The following is a 17,432-nucleotide window of genomic DNA, read 5'->3' on the forward strand; positions in this document are numbered from 1 at the left end:
AATGTTATACCAAAGTATATCGTTCATTTTTAGGCTACACATATTTTTATGTTTTTTCTAAGCTTACTGTCTATTAGACATGTGACAGCCCAAAGCTTTTTTATTTCCACCCCTCCAAAGATATATGATATGTGACTGATTACATTTCATGTAGAATTCATTGAATCTCCCTCCCTCCTCTTTTTTTTCTCTCCACTCCTATAGAAATGAGCACTTTATGTCTGCTTGATGCTGGGGAGAACTGGAGGAGACAATTTTCAGAACGCATAATAATTTTATTTTTTAGTGTAATGTTGATGGTTTCTCCTGTTTTTAATTGTTTTTTGCCTGCTCCTCATGCATTGTCAAAATGAATGAGAAGCCAGGTTCCATAGAGTTCAGCTGCTTGTCACCCCATTTCTAACAAAAAAAATTAAAAGTAAATTCAATTTGTAATTGTCTGAATGAACTGCATTTTTAATATACCAAACACAGCAATTTAATGGTAAACCAAGTTATACACAATACATTTTATGTTCCTAAAGTAAAAAAGTTCCTTTTGATATGCAAATGACACTAAAAAAGCCTACTGCATATTTTCCAATTTTCCCCAAAATTCTATTTCTTAAAAAAATGTCTTTTCCAAAGAAAAGGTTTTCCATGACTTCAACGTTTCCAGAACTTGTGTGTGTCTACTGTCTATTCACCATGGAACTTAAGGGGGTAGTCACAGGGTTCTCAGGCAGTCTCCCGATAGTGACATAATTCAGCAAGGTTATTGCATCATGTGCTTTTATGCCACACCCTTGGAACAAATTTCTTTGTCTAGACAAGCAGGCTAGCAACAACAACAAAAATAAATTGAGGACTAACCATTTTTTTGGTCTGAGCCAGTGTGGTGTAGTGGTTAGAGTGTTGGACTACAACCTGGGAGACCAGGGTTCGTAACCCAATAGCCATGAAATACACTGGGTGACCTTGGGCCAGTCACTGCCTCTCAGCCTCAGAGGAACGCAATGGTAAACCACCTCTGAATACTGCTTACCATGAAAACCCTATTCATAGGGTCGCCATAAGTCGGGATCGACTTCAAGGCTGTCCATTTACATTTACATTCATCTACTAAGAGGACATTCAGGTGGGGAAAAGCAATATGAGGAAAGGCAACTGTCAAGATATTTTCCCCCTTGTGTCAAAAGTCAACTATTGACTATTATCTTCAGATCATCTCCAAGACATTACAAAGTTTTAACTACACAGCCTTACCTTACCTACAGAGCTAAGTAGGAAGCTAAGATTCTCCACAGTTTTGATGCAAGTTTGAGAATTATGACCAAAAGCCATATGCATGAAAGCTTGTTTTCTCCCAATACATGGTAGTACTCCAGTTGTTTAAGTTTATACTGCATTTTATCTCACCGTCTTAAATGCATAAATAAATGCAATTTTACAATGAACAGAGAGATACTAATCCCTGGAGAGCTCAAACAGTGATCTTTTAAAGTTTATAGCATTTCCTATATCAGCTTCCTTGCAGAAGTTACCATATTTACCAACACCTTTATTTCAAAAAGCTGCTTCAGCATCACATTTTTGTTAACTTGTTACTTCTCCAGAACACATCATTTCCACACAGTAGACACACCCAGATACTGCAGAATTTCCAAATGCACCTTGCAGACTTCCTAGTAAACTGGTAGCAGACCACAAAGAGCACCAGCCAGCCTCAGAAAATCCTAACAGGTTAATTGATGAAAGCATGGATTGCTTCCAACACTTTCAAAGCTCAATTCCACTATTTTTACTGTCACCTTCCCTGTGAGTAATAGCTCTGGCTGCCTTTAGTACAAGACCATGGAACTGAAAGCACTCTTGAGCATTAATGCAAGTTACTATCTACACAATTCTAGGACTTAATATAGATTGCACTTATTAGTGAATAATTATTATGCCAGCCCAATATTTGGATATGACACTAGACAAATTCTTAGAAATAGGGCTAGGATAGTAGTCAGGTTCCAAGCTTCTAGAATGGGGTGGGGAACTTCTTGCCCTCCAAATGCTGCTGAACTACAACTCCCATCATCCCTGGCCATTGGCCAAGCTTCCTGGGGCTCATGGGAGTTGTAGTTCAATACCATCTGGAGGGCCAAAGGTTCCCTACCCCTGCCCTAGAAGAACAGATTTTTCCAAGCTGCCTTTTAGCTGGGGAAAGTGTAAGACTTTCAATGCAAACCTATCCCGCACAGCAAGAATCTGTTCAAGCCTCCTGGCTGCCTCCCCATGTTTCTGAAAAGACACCACAGCTTGCAAAACAGGGTTGCATCTGGACCGTTTTCTCACCTGATCTTTCTCCTCACAGGATTCTTGCACCACCACAGCACAGTCAGATAAAAGTGTCTGTGATTTTTTAATTTAATTTTAAACACTGGGTTCCTTGAGGAAAGAAAGGTGGGACATAAATGCAAGGGGAAAAAACCAACATTTATAAACTGCCCTTCATTCAAAAGATTGTTTCTTTAAGCATTGTTAATGAAGATGTGTATGCTAGCCCAGTCTCTAATTTATAGATTATAAACTCCTTTGGGGCAGTGACCTTTTTTTTGTTTATGCCACTCAAGTGCCATACCCACTGATGCCATAATGCACCATCTTTTAGTCTTCATATGTTGCAAGTACAAGAAAAATCATTAACAGCTCATTCACTTGTTCAAACTAATTTTGAATGTTTAGATATTGGCCATCTCAAAGCATCTAAGTTGGGGATGGGGAACCCCTGGCCCAGGAGCCAAAAGCAGCCCTCCTGACCACACCCACTCCTGACCTCATCTACTATCCCGTGGCCATATCCCTCACTGGCCCTGCATTGCACCCTCCTTTCGCCTGGCAGGAGTGTGCCCTTGAATCCTGACAGTGTCTTTTGCTTGCCTGGATGGAGGGGCAGGGAGGGCGTCATAAGTGTGAACAAGCCTACTGTACAAATCAGGGCTGTGGAGTCGGAGTCGGGGAGTCGGCAGCAATTTTGGGTGGAGTCGGAGTTGGTAAAAATGTACCGACTCTGGCTTCAAAATAAAAACTTATAATATTATAGCAATATATGGTAAACAGGGCTGTGGAGTCGGCAGCAATTTTGGGTGGAGTCAGACAGTAGAAAAACAGAAGAATCGGAGTCGAAGGTTTGGCATACCGACTCCGCAGCCCTGGTACAAATGTTAAAGTCACACTTCTTCTTCTCCCCACTTCTGCCTCTGGTCTCAGCCACCACTGGCACACGGCCTCCGGAAGACTGCCCAGACGGGAATGCAGCCCTCAGGCTGAAATTGTTCCTTGGGCTGAAAATGTGTATCAAATATATTATCGATGGCAGTGGTTGCCAAACTTTGTTTCCCCACAGACCACTGGAAAATTGCTGGTGGTCTTGGCGGACCACTTGCTGATTTTTCAACCTGCTGCAGCACTTGCAATGTGCTGTGCTAGGAGCTGTATGGTTTTATTTTTATTGCTTCCTTTATTTCTTACATGGTATTTCATTATATTACAATTTGCATTCCATGGAGTTCAAGTTGTAACACCATAATATTAAGAAATAAGAGGAGCGATAAAAATACAATTGAAAAATCAAAATGAGTATTTAATGCAGACATGTTGCAGACCACCTGAACGAAGTTTATGGACCACAATTTGGGAACCCCTGATTGCAGCATACAGTACAAGTCAGATTTTGTACAATGTTGGGACTAAGGCAATATTGCCTCTGAGCTAGTATTCACATACTGAAAGTGAGGCTGGGTTGTTTGGAAAACAAGGCTAAGTCCACTAAGTACTTAAACAGTAGTGGATGCTTTGAGTACAAATATCTTTACTCCATTCTACAGCCAACTGAGCTACCCTCAAATATACAATCCCATTTTATGACCCAACACAAGCTATTTGGGCAGCCTGGCTGGGAGTCCAGAGTCTGTGAGTTGAAATCCCTGCTCCTACCTCCTGGGTGTCAAAGGCCAGCTAAAGATCACTCCACAGTGAGTGGCTCAGGGGTGATTTCCCCTGCCACCTGTGCAGCCGTGGGCAAGCTGCATAGTCCCAAGGAGCCCAGCTGCCCCCCAGCTGGCAGTTACAGACAAGGAAGGGGCTGGCTTGTGCATCTGTGGCAAGCTGAACAGGCCCTAGCCAGCTGGGGAGGACTAGCCTCAGAGGGAGGCAATGGGAAACCCCCTCTGAATACTGCTTACCATGAAATCCCTATTCATAGGGTTGCCATAAGTCGGGATCGACTTGAAGGCAGTCCATTATCAAAATGTATATATAGTTTGATTGGAATAAAACCTCTATTGCAAACCTATTTTAGAATGTAAGCAAACCTGGTACCTTAATAAGGGACTTCAAGTTTAGAACAGCTCACATACCAGGGAATATATTGGCGTCATGGATTAGAGCTGACGAACTATATAGAGTGCCCGAGGGAGCTTAAGTGGTGTGCCACAATTCCAGGAGTTGTATACAATGCTAGTACTACTCAGAGTAAACCCACTGAAATTAATGGACATGGCTACATTAGGTCTATTAATTTCAATGGGTCTACTGTGAGTAGAACTTAGACAGACAGAACCCCAACTTTAGCCTTGCAGAAATGGATGGATTTGATTATTATTTGCCTCCTTTTCAGCGCCACTGTTATTTCATGGGGAAGAGCAAACAGAAATGCTGGGTCACAAGTGCATCTCTGCTGGATGGGACTCACAAATCTAACCTAGTCCAGCACTACATTTCCCTCAGAACGCAAGAACCCTCCCCTTGACCACTGGGGACCCTGCTCTGACACACACACATGCACGCCTTTTTCTGACATTGGCCTTATTGTCAAGTTAGGCTCTTTTTAAAAGTTTTACAAACAATGAGCGAAAACTGAGATGACATGGACGCATTCCTTACTGAGACACAGTTTCAGTATTTGCATGGGCACATGTACCGTTCGCAAGTACACCCAGCTCAGACTCCATACTGGAAAATCCCATATTATCACACACACACACAAATTGGGGCTTCTCTTCTCCTGCTAGGATTTGATGGCTGAACCATTTCAGAATCCTATGCTGCACACATGCCGTATACACGTGACCTTCCCCACAAAAAAACTGGGAACTGTGATCTGCCCCTCAAAGAGCTACAATTGCTCAGCACCCTTAAACTACAGGCCCCAAGATTATTTTTGGAGGAAGCCATGTGCTTTAAATGTATGGTGCGCACACAGTCTTATTCAAAATCCAAGTACACTTTTCCTGGAAAAGGCATTCCAACATTTAACCTACATCTCCCAGCATCTTCCAATTTGCAGAGGATCTTGCCGTGCCTAATGACCCCACATATACCACTTTCTGCATTCACTGAGGAATCCTTAAAACTATTACCCCCACCCACCCAGCTCTATGGAACATGGTTATCAGAGATACAGGGCTACCTAAGGCCACCTACTGAGTTTGTCGCCGGGCTGGGAAATTAAGAACATAAGAAGAGCCTGCTGGATCAGGCCAGTGGCCCATCTAGTCCAGCATCCTGTTCTCACAGTGCCTGGGGGAAGCCCGCAAGCAGGACATGAGTGCAAGAACACTCTCCCCTCCTGAGGCTTCCGGCAACTGGTTTTCAGAAACATACTGCCTCTGACTAGGGTGGCAGAGCACAGCCATCATGGCTAGTAGCCATTGATAGCCCTGTCCTCCATGAATTTGTCTAATCTTCTTTTAAAGCCATGCAAGCTGGTGGCCATTACTGTGTCTTGTGGGAAAATTCCTAGCTTAGTATCTCATGCTGCTAGCCATGGTGCTACCTCAGCTCTCTGCCTAGGGAAACAGAAACTCCAAACAAGTTAATTTCAAGAGAAAATCTACTTAACACTATGTTCCCACACACACTTCTCATCTTTCCCCAACCCCTTCGCATAGCACTTGTTTTAGAAGTTAGAGGGGGGAAGGAGAGAGAGAAAGGAAGTGGAAGAGCGTGCCAGAACATCTTCATTTTGCTGCCCTCCACCCCAACTTCTGGTGTCTACCTCCTCATGTTTTATTCAGTCTCTCGCTGTTGGAGAGCACCTCTAGCTCTGAGGGAAACTCAGTTTGATACCTGCAGCATAAACAATAGCTGTTTTCAAACCCGAAAATAGGGTTTTGAATTATACCCAACTGAACTCCCAAATGAAGTCTTCTTATAAATCCTGCTGTGAGGCTCAATTGTGCTCAGCTTTGCAAAGCATTTAGAAATCCTTGAATATAAAAGTATGTTTTTAAAAAAATACACCACACTTGGGCTCTTAATTTGAATCCTAGAGTCTTTTAAGATTCTACAGGTATTTTGCTAGTTCCTCAAACTTTCCCAAAATAAGTTATCTCGCGTTCCTACAATTGCTCTTCTATAATCTATATCTTCAGGGGTGCGCTTCACTTCAATGCCAATTATTATGTGCTAGTCACACTGTGTTCATCCACCACCAAGCATAGCAAAGCTGAAATCAGAGGAAGGATGACTGAGCAGCCACATTTGGCTGATGTGATGCACTTTTGGGAAGCATTTAGAGTGAAAGCTACCCTGAACACATAGCATTTTAACACTACACCAAAAACTGACTTAGGTGCGGCCAAGAGCTTACATGCAGCCAATAGGGCTTTTGACTTTCCTTTGAACAGACACCTCCTTCCTACTATATCATAAACAGACAGCACCAATTGCCTGAGAAGAGGAAGAACTAGGTGATAGGAACAGTCCATGCCCTTCTGCTTCCACCCCTCTGCTGATCAAAACTGATCCGCTTATCAAAACTGATCATATACTGGGCAAGAAATAAGGCTTTCATCAAGACAGAAAATGCAGTTACTTGTACCACGGATAAAGCCATCGTTAAGAGCTACTATGTGTATTGTTATTTAACTTTTGCAGATTGTATTTTGTATTTGGTATTGTTTTATTGATGCATCTTTATATTGTATTTTATATATGTGTCTTTTGTAAGCCACCTTGAGGGCCTTTGGCCAAAAGGCAGGGTATAAATAAACTAATAGTAATAATGAAAATAAATAGGGTCTACTGCTGAAGCCAACAGACCTGAAAGGGCATGAGCTACTTGCAAGCAGGCTAAATCAAGGAGACATAGGGAAGCAATGCTTCTTAGAACCCTGCACTCTTTCTTTAGAAACCCTAACAAACACAACAGCTATGGTACATACCAGTGGGACATTAGGTAATGGTATGAAGGGTTACCACAATTGTGTGATTTTTACAGCCTCTGCTATAGCTTCCTCTCAAAGTACGACGACTATTTTTAAAAGCCTATGTTTATCCTGGTCTTCCTCCATTCTTAATGTAGAAGCAAATTTAGGGATGTAGCACTCAAGACAGCTAGTTTCAAGGCTCAGGATACCACAAGGGTAGGGGATCCAATATATCTCTACTCAAGAAGGATGTACTTGCACAACTGTAAAACCCACAACAGTTAATGCATATTAAGCTATACTGTTTGCCATTTCCTTCAGGTACAGCCAATAAGACACGTTTGTCTACTCTGCCAGTCTGTATAACTATCATTAAATGAGGCCATAAAGTTTACATTAGAACAGCAGAAAACTAGGAAAGCTGGACAGCCAAGGGAAATTTATCAAGGAAGAATGCAGTGTGTTAGCCACAGAGCAGACAGATACAAATGTTGCTTGGGACTGGGAATAGACAACAGAAAATTGTTAATGATGGTGGAAGAGATACTGAGAGTTTACATTTTAAAAAAAAGACATCAAGCTACAATAGATCTGTCAGTAAGATAAGTTTAGGAAGCTTTGCCACCCTTGCAAATAAGTATAATATATTGCAAAATAAGCTTCAAATTGGCAAAGGCAGCTGCAATATCTCTTTTGTTGCAGATTGTCAAGGGGGGGAAATGAAGCATGCATCTGCACGGATAATTTAAAAATGGGCTATCCTGACACAGATATAAGATCAGAATGCATAACTGCTGGGTCTCTTACAGCTATCATAAACCAGCACCTTCAAGCTTGATTTTTATGCCATCCTCTATTTCTACTCAGACATTTTCCCAAGAGCAGACTTCACCTGTTAAGCACAAGATCCTTACTGTGCCATCACCTGATTGAATTCATCAATTCTACACTGAAGAGAAGCAAAGGCGGTGTTTTAATGCTACACATGACAGCCTGCTGCATTTATGAATGACACCATCTGAAGCCGTACTGGGAGTACCTTATGAAATTTAGTTTTGCTAACTCTTTACAGCAACCAAAAAGTACAATAAATAAAAAATAAATAAAATAAAAGTACAATAAATAAATAAACCACTCACAATAGAAACTGATGCTGGATCCTAGATTATCAGAGTAACTTGGTAGAGGAAAACCTTCAAAAGCATCTCCTATTCTATATATACACCCAATTTGTGTTTCTGAATTTCATTCATAACCACTAAATTGATCTTAAAGTCGGTATTCAATTTCATACATAAGGTTGTCTTTTAAACATTAGTACAGTGCCAAACAATCCTAGATAGTGGTCATCCTTTCAATACCAACAGTAATAGTATCCATCTTCAGACAAACCACCCTCAGTTAATAGGCTAAATCAATACTTTTGCTTCCAGTTCAGTCACCAGATACTGCAAGCCAAAGCAAATACTGATTTGTTTTAAAGCCTTATACATGCCCATTGTTTACTACAATTGTTAATACTGCTGAGAATATTAACCTGTTCAAGCAGGTACGACACCCATTGGAGTCAAGAGATTTAACTATAGGCACAGCTTAACTATGTGCAAAAACTGTAGCCAGAACAGCTCAATTTATTGAGGAGTTTAGGAAAGCATTTCCATGACCCAAGGTGATTTATCATCCGTAAGGGTACAGCACCAGATAACAGTAATGTCATTTTTCATTTTGGCTGCTTTCAAATGTCACGCTAAACCACGATTATTGCAATGGGAAAATCCTATGCTCCTTCTGGGCTCCGGTGCTTCCTCCTCCTGCAGACCCACAACAAGAACTTTGGAAGCTTCCACTTCCATTTTTTATTAACCGCAGTTTAACTGGTCATCCAAATCCAACAAGCTGTGGTTCATCTTAACTGGAGGGTAGAGCACAGACAGAGAAACCTGCAACCCTCCAGGTGTTATTTGACTACAAGCTTATCATCTCTGACCATTAACAATGCTGCCTGGGGCTGATGGGAGTTGGAATCCAATTTCATCTGGAGGTTACCAGGTTCCCATCTATAGGCAGAGTCTTCTATCAATTGCATTCATCTGCCAGGCAGTGATTCATCTCCACTTGTATATTCCTCTGTGAAGGGCAATAGCTCAGTGAGTGCACACTTTTTACAGAAGGTTCCAGGTTCAATCCCCAGCATCTCCAAGTAGAAGTGGGGGGAGATTCCAGTTTGAAACCCCGGAAAGCTGCGACCAATCAAGTGTTGACAAGATGGTTCCAAGGGTCTAGCTCGGTATCAGGCAGTTCCTCTGGAAATATGCTATTCTGTACTGCTTTTAATAGTTTTTATATTGCTGTACGCTGCCCTGATATTTTATGAGAGGGTGGTACATAAATACTTGTATAAATAAAGTATATACAAAACACAGGTATAATAATCAACAATTTCCTGATCAAGCACCACCAGTGGTAAGCACAGGATACACATGCATGGTTAAGAGATTTAAAACTGCTGGTGCTCACTAATCCAAAGAGTCATTAACATTGCGAACTAGACTTTTTTGGCACAGTCAGCCTAACACAGATAATAGGAAAAGGTGGCAGAACTGGTAAGATGCAAATAAAGGATAAATGCACACAGCTCAAATTCAGTATGATAAGCAATGTGATCAAATTCTTTCAAGTCTATGATCTGACAAACTTTAGGACAAAAATTTCATGTATATATAGGATGCACACAATTCTACTCCAGAAAATACAAGATCTTAAAGGATCCTGAAGTAAGCCTCCCAGAGTATGCAGGTACATTTTGACTAACTTTCACCCCACAAAACTTAAGACTGCAGCATTCATGAGTTTTTTTTCCATTTGCCACAAAGTTTTTGACAACATGGACACAAGTCACAGACAATGACACATGAAACCTGTGTTTGCACTGAACCACTTTTGACTTTGGGGGGGCCAGGACAGAGAAGAGCATGACATGTAAGATGGTGTGTTCCTCCATGGAAGAGAAAAAAGGAGGATTCTTACCCATAGAAAACTAGCAGGACAGGGGGAAAACTGGGCTAGAACCCCTCATCCCAACATGTCAGTTTTCAAGGGGGGGAGAGAGAGAATGCATGTGAAGGAGCATTCCAACATGTGAACCCTCCACCTGCATAGTGAAGCGATAAAAGTCCAAGACACAGGTGTACTGCCTCAATGAGCTAAGCCATAGATTCATGGTGTATGTTGATCCATCCTATATTAAACTGCGGCTTAGGGTGTGGCCATAGGGTAACTTCAGAAAGTGTTTCAAGCAGCATGTATTACTTCATTTTCATTTCATTTCATTTCTAATTTGTATACCACCTTTCTACATCAGTGCACTCAAGGCAGTTTACAACCATAGAAATGACAAAAATATACAAAAGTAATCATACTATCATCCTATAATGCTACAAAATATAAAGTAATACAAAATAAGCTTAAACAACAAATGCTACAAAAATACACAATAATAGACATACAAGTGTAGCACCAATACAGATTACCATTAAATAAACCCCATATCAGTCCCTTCTGCTTCTAACATACACATCCTCTCAGGGTCCTGGCTCTCACTCAGGACTCCATCCATCCATCCTGGCTCTCATCCAGGACCCAAACACAGCTCACTCCCAGAATCTCACAACAAAGAAGGGACCTGGGAACTGCTTACATCATCATAAAAACAACTTAAAGCTTGTTAAATACTTGAAAAATGCTCCCCTATACACACCCAGCCACCACCTAAATCAACTTGTAGTCCTATTCTATACACACTTATTCAAGTCCTACCTAGCTTGATTTAACTCACTCCCATGGTAAAGAACTTGTCCATATTAAAACTTGGTTGCTGCCTACATGGTATGTTAAACAAACTATGGCTTAAACCTCTGTGCTTTGGACCCATAACATCTGTATTAGATCAGCAACAGCATCACTGTCTTTTAAGTTTTTGATCCAGTACAGATGTTATGGGTTGAAAGCATAGAGGTCAGTATAGGAAAAAATATGAACTCTTTCATTGGCCTAGTTCATACATAATGCTAAGCCTTGGTTTGTTTAAGCCACAGCTTGTTCAACCAATGGGTTAACCGCAAGATATCCCACAATTAAACAAACCACTGCTTGTTTCTCCAAAGTTTGTTTTGTTTTCTAGCTGCTCTTGCCTCATGCCTTTATAGCTAGGTGAGAGTCTTGGACGGGGTGGCCAAACGAACTACGGTTAATGAAGGGTGCTGGATTCACAGATAACACCAAGCCAAGGTTAAAACAAAACCAAAGTTTGTAAGTCAACAATAAACTCTGGCTTCAGATTGTGGTCTGTTAACAGACCATACTTAAGCCACTGGACAGAATTCATACAATAGCACTAAGCCATAGTTTAATAAAGCACAGTTTAATAAACTATGGCTTAGCACTGTGGACGAACCAAGCCAGTATTTATCAAATGAAATCAGTAACACAGGCAGACACTCCCCTTTCTTACACAGCCACCAACAAGTGAATCAGACAAGGCTTCCCAGAAATGTGCCAGCTAAGGCAAATCTCTAGAGAAAAGGCATTTCACAGCCACAGAGAAGCCACTAACACACACATCCATGTCTCAGTTGCACAGATTACAATTCCTGTTAGTTTCAGCAACTGTGATGGAATACCAAGAAAAAAAAGAGATAGACTCAAGTTATTTTACAGTTCTAGGCATGTTTACTCAGAATTTGAGTTTGAAGGGATTCTTTTTGCAGCCCATTTCCCACTAGAAAATAGCTATGTCAGCAGAAGAAAAGAAAACGGTATGTAAGCAGGGTAGACAGCAACACCTTGGCAATCCTAAGTCACAATTTTAGCAGAGCCCCTCACCACGATGCTTTCTAGTAGACCCTGCTGATAGGGAGAAAAAGAATTCCAGGATTTTTTCATACACCATTAAACTCTTTTCCAAACTATACAAAATGATATGCAACTTAGCTCTCTCTGATACGAAAGTACTTAATGGCCTTTTCATTGTTAGTAAGAGCCTATTACCATGTTAATTTCAACTGGAAGTATACATATTAAAAGCTTACTTACATTCACGCTGAATGCTCACAGGAAAAAGTGAGTGTATAAACAAGCACAACCTATCTATCATTAAGAACCTACTGTTTACATACAAAATGAGAGAGGGAGGAGTGCACACAGTTCATCCTATACATTAAGAACAGAAGCGTTTGATCTACTGTTTCTCTTATTGAAGAAGTTCCATTGTGGTTAGTTATGTAGTAAGGGTTGCAGCAAAAATTAGAAAGCCAGTTAATGCAGCACTTGGTACGATTTTGAGATTGAGATTCAAATTTAACAGTTTAATTCTATGCAAGGCTATTCAGATGTTAAGTCCAATAAAGTTCAACTGGATTTACTCCCCCAGTAAGTAGGTAGAAGGCCTAAGTGAAATATTTTCTTGTTGGTATTCAAGCCACATATAAAAGCATATTCTCCATTGTGTTGTATAGCAGCATAACACAATGAACACTTTTTACACAGCAATATGTTGTGCACATGCACACACTGAGTGCCTAGATTACAAAGAAGGCTACACACATGGTATTCCCCTGCATAATAGATTCCCAGCACATGTAACTGTACAAATTTGTATTTTGCAACACTAATGTGCAATTAATGGCATATATATATTTCTCCTTATCATAGAGACTGCCAGTATGTATGAAAACATCACATACGAAGCAAATTTCTGCAACACCTGTCTTCTGCATTTGCATATGAGGCATGCCCATAATGCCTTGTCAGACAGATAGGCCATGAACAGTGATGTGCCTCAGACACACCCTGACACTTACAGGTGCATGTAACACTGAACTGGCACAGAGAAAATAACGTATCAGAAATCTGCACATAAAGGAGATATGCATGTATTGGATTTATGTCATACTACCTCCCTGAACACTGGAGAAAGGCTGACTGGAAGGCACCCAATAAAGGGTTCCAATAAGGAAAACGTCTGCCATATCAGTGTGGCAAACCTTTTTCTGTTACAGGCCAGAATCTGACAAAGGCTGCATACTGACAACGGGTAGGTCCAAAGCCAAAAGAGGCTATCCCCTTTCCCCACATCTTTTCCTTTTTGCCACCTGCAAGAAGTTAGGCAGAGGGTCACACACAGCCCTAGGGCCACAGGTTGTCCGACCTTGCCCTATATAAATCACATACACCACTCTCTAGCAGGGCATTTAAACTAAAAGAGTGCACCTACATTCCTTGGGATTAAAGGCTGCACTCTAAGACACTGGGGAGTGAACACCATACTCCCAAGTTGTCACAGCTAATGGCATTATTTAAGTACTAATCTTGACTGCACTTTCCAAAGCTTGACACACAGGGCTGTCAGTCTCTGCCCTGAACAGCTTACAATGGGGGAGGGGGAGAGAGAGAGAGAATTAAAAGAACACTTGGAGGAACGTCCATAATTACAGCCAGGAATGGCCTTGGAAGACTGCAACCTTTACTTGCAAAAGAGCAAGGCCCACCGAACCAGTGGGGTATACATCTCTAATCCTTACAAACACTAGTGTGGACAAAATTAATAGGGAGATGTTTTTCTCCCTCCTTCATAATATGAGAACGCAAGGGCCTTCCAATGAAGCTGAACATCGGAAGATTCAAGGCTGACAAAAAAAACTACTACTTTGCACAGCAGAGTTAAACTATGGAATTTGCTCCCACAAGACATAGTAATGGCCACCATGTTGGATGACTTTAAAAGAAGATTAAACAAATTCGTGGAGAAGAAGATTAATGGCTGCTAGCCCAGCCGGTGATGTTCTACCTCCACTGTCAGAGGCAGGACGCCTCTGAATACCAGTTGCTAGGAATCACAAGTGGGGAGACTTACTGCTGCACTCAGGTCCTGCTTGTGGACCTCCTATGAAAATGAAATGGAAATGGACTGCCTTCAAGTCGATTCCGACTTATGGCAACCCTATGAATAGGGTTTTCATGGTAAGCGTTAGTCAGACGTGGTTTACCATTGCCTTCCTCTGAGGCTGAGAGGCAGTGACTGGCCCAAGGTCACCCAGTAAGCTTCATGGCTGTATGGGGATTCGAACTCTGGTCTCCCAGGTCATAGCCCAACACCTTAACCACTACATCACACTGGCTCTCACCCTACGAGAATAGCATGATGGAATAAATGGCCCTCTGGCCTGATCCAGCAGGGCCCTTCTTATCCAGCCTTAGACTGCAATCTAATCCATGCCTACTCCGAAGTAAGCCCCAATGGGTTCCATGGGACTTACTCCCACGTAAGTGTGCACTGAATTACAGCCATGCCTGTCAAGAGAAGAACCTAAGTTAGCCACTGAAATCAGCGAGGCCTCAGACCCAATGGATTCCAATGGGCCTGCTTCCAAGCATGACTAAGTCTGGATCCAACCCACTTCATCCGGGAGACACCCCTAAACAGAAGTCTCGGGGACCGACTCCCGAGCAAACATGCACAGGCAGGCCCGGGGTGGGGAAAGGGGAGGGCTCTTGCAACGTCCTATCCCACCCTGGACAACAAGAACCCCGAGAGAAAGAGAACGATCTCCAAGCGAAGCGAAAGAGGACATGGGAGCGGGGCTCTGCACGGGCGAGGCCTCTTTCTCCCTAGGAGCAGGGCGTGGTGGGGCCACCTGGAAGGGGAGCGCCAGGACTCAAGCAGCAGCAGCAGCAGCACTGAGGGAAGACCTCGAGTGGGGACCGGACCCCAGCAGGCCTCTCGCACCCAACACAAAGGAGGAGGAGGAGCGTAGCTGGCGGCAGCAGAGGCCTAGCCGCCTCAGGGCCGCCCGCCCGCCCATCACCAGCACCCGCCCCACTCCTTAGCCTCCCCCCTCAGCAAAGAATGGAAGAGGCCAAGCTTTCCCCCTCCTCCTCCTCCTCCCGTTGCTAGGCAACCCCGCGCGAAGGGAGGCTTGAGGCCCCAGCTAGGCCTCAACAAAAACGTACCTGGGTTCGAGGGTCTGGTGACTGGGCAGCTTGGCTTCGGCTGTGGGGGCAGCGGCGAAGGCAGCAGGATGTCTCCTCCCCTTCTCGTTCCGGGATCGAGCCTCGGTCTGGCGACGCCGGCTTTCCCCCCCCACTGTGCTGAGAGTGTGTGTGTGTGTGAGTGCGCGCGCACGCGCTGCGGCCTTCTCCTCCTCTTCCTCCCCCCCTTCTTTTTTCTCTCTCTCTCGCGCGGCTGTTCCTGCTTCTTGCCGCCGCCCCTCTTCTTCTCCTCCTCCTCCTCCTCCTCCTTTTTCCCCTCCCCCTCGCATACACACTTTATCCAAGATGGCGGCGACCCCTTACACGGGGTTTCCCCGCCCACTCTGACGGGAAAGGAGGAGGGGGAGTTAGCCACGTCCAGTCCAAAGCCGGCCGCGCCAAAAATAATAATCGCCTCACTCAAAGGAGATAAAAAATAGAGAACACAGGCGGGCGACCGACGGCAACCCGGATAATAAATGGGATTTTTTTTTCTTTAAAGACTCCGTGGACAGTAATATCGACCAATCATCGAAGCGAGGGAGGAGACAGGCGGGGAGAGAAAGGGGTAATGTTAGGGGTGTGGTTTTGAGGGGAGGGGTGGTGTAAGCGGTTGCTTTCGGGGAGGAGGAGCGAGGGGGTGCGCACGCACGGCCGAGAGTCTGCGCGCGCACACCAAAAATGAGTCTCTTCCTTGGAAGGCCTTCCTTTTTCCTTTTGGTGGCAGCAGGGAGCATGCGCTCTTGAGGAAAAGGAGTCGTGGAGGGACTATAACGAGGCGCGAACCCGAAGTGGGCGGGCGTATCAGACTAAGAGCTAAACTGAAGCCTGTCAGCGAAGTGTGCCCAATAGGCTCCACCCTAGAGCTCGTTGGCTCCGCCCACCAGTCGGGGCCCCACTTAATCCCTTCGGCTTTGTCCCCGAATAAGTGTCGACTGTGGGGAGGAACTCTTTCATGAAAGTTTTATGAATTGCTGGCCCATTCATAATAATACGTTGGCACATTTCCACACACGTCCTCGAAAAATTCAGCCAAAATGCAACAGAAGGTGTTTCTGCATGTTGATTTAAGCTTTGCAGGTTGAATTTCTGCCTGTTGAGTTGCCAATCTTTTGGAATTTTACTTGGTATTAGCATTTTTGCCTCAGGTTTGGTAAAAGTTAAAAACAACAACAGTGTTTTCAATCAGAGTTATTTGAATAACTGAATATTTCTTTTTTTATGGATTGTAGTTTTATAAACATGAGGGGGAACATACTAAAATAACATAAGGCAATATAACAATACAAAGTACAAGATGACTCAACACAAAACAATTATAACTATACCAAAAGTCTTCAGAGGTCTTTACATTCAAGCGGTATATAAATTTTGTTAAATAAAAAAAATAAAATTCTAGGGTCATAATTTACAAAGCAGCTTGATCCAATAACAAACCATCAGAAATGTTTTAAATGCTAATGAAAAGCTGGTTTTAAAACAGAAAATCTACAACATAAATATATTGGCAGAAAATTATCATAAGACGTTGGGGAGGCAACTAATTAAAAACTATGTTTTTATACAGAAGGAAATTGAAACAGGTGTTAAAAATTGTCAATTGTCCATAAACTTTTTTTTTATTCTATTGATCCTGTCCCCCCCTCTGTAGAGTGGCCAGTTATGCAGCGCTGTGGCCAACCACATGCCCACATGAAGCCTGCAACAGGACCTGGGTGCAGCAGCACTTTCCCCACTCGTGATTCCAAGCAACTGGTGGAGGCAGAACATAGCCAACAGGGTTAGCAGCCATTGATGGCCTTATCCTCCATATCCACTACAGCTAAACAAAAAAACTGGTTTGTTCCCCACCACCCCAATCTAACTCAAACACACTTTTCACCGTAGCACGCACACAAAACACAACCCCCTAAATCAGCTCACGCAGAAAAACAACAAAATATATTGGTAGTTGTGATCAAACAAAGCTGGGTAACCTTTGGCCCTCCAGATGTTACTGCACTACAACTCCTTAACTATTGGCCATGCTGTTTGGGGTTGACGGGAGATTACTACATCTCCCATCAACTCCACCCAGCATGGCCAAGCAGCAACATCTGGAGGGCTAAAGGTTTCCCCATCCCTGTGATAGAACATCACTGAGGAATGGCAAGCTGATGGGAAGGGCCTGTGGGGTGATGAAGAACTGAAGCACACAGCGTCCAAGCATCATCTGAGGAAGTGAGACAA

The 17,432-nt window shown here is 43.1% G+C and overlaps 1 protein-coding gene across 3 annotated transcripts in view; it reads right to left on the reverse strand.

Moving 5' to 3' along the window:
* The window catches only part of RAB14 (RAB14, member RAS oncogene family), a 34,154-nt gene extending 18,358 nt beyond the window's left edge, over window positions 1–15,796 (reverse strand). Inside the window, exon 1 of one of the 3 annotated variants that reach the window (XM_061604004.1) lies at window positions 15,186–15,766. In XM_061604004.1, the coding sequence (XP_061459988.1) occupies window positions 15,186–15,493 (308 nt within the window). In that variant the 5' untranslated portion in view covers window positions 15,494–15,766. Of the gene's footprint in view, window positions 1–14,869; window positions 14,964–15,185 lie in introns of those variants that run through there. The other 2 variants (XM_061604006.1, XM_061604005.1) reach the window with 2 other exon arrangements.
* Between the last annotated feature and the right edge of the window lie 1,636 nt (window positions 15,797–17,432).

Source organism: Rhineura floridana, chromosome 20 (genome assembly GCF_030035675.1).
Source record: "Rhineura floridana isolate rRhiFlo1 chromosome 20, rRhiFlo1.hap2, whole genome shotgun sequence".
Lineage (NCBI taxonomy): Eukaryota > Metazoa > Chordata > Lepidosauria > Squamata > Rhineuridae > Rhineura > Rhineura floridana.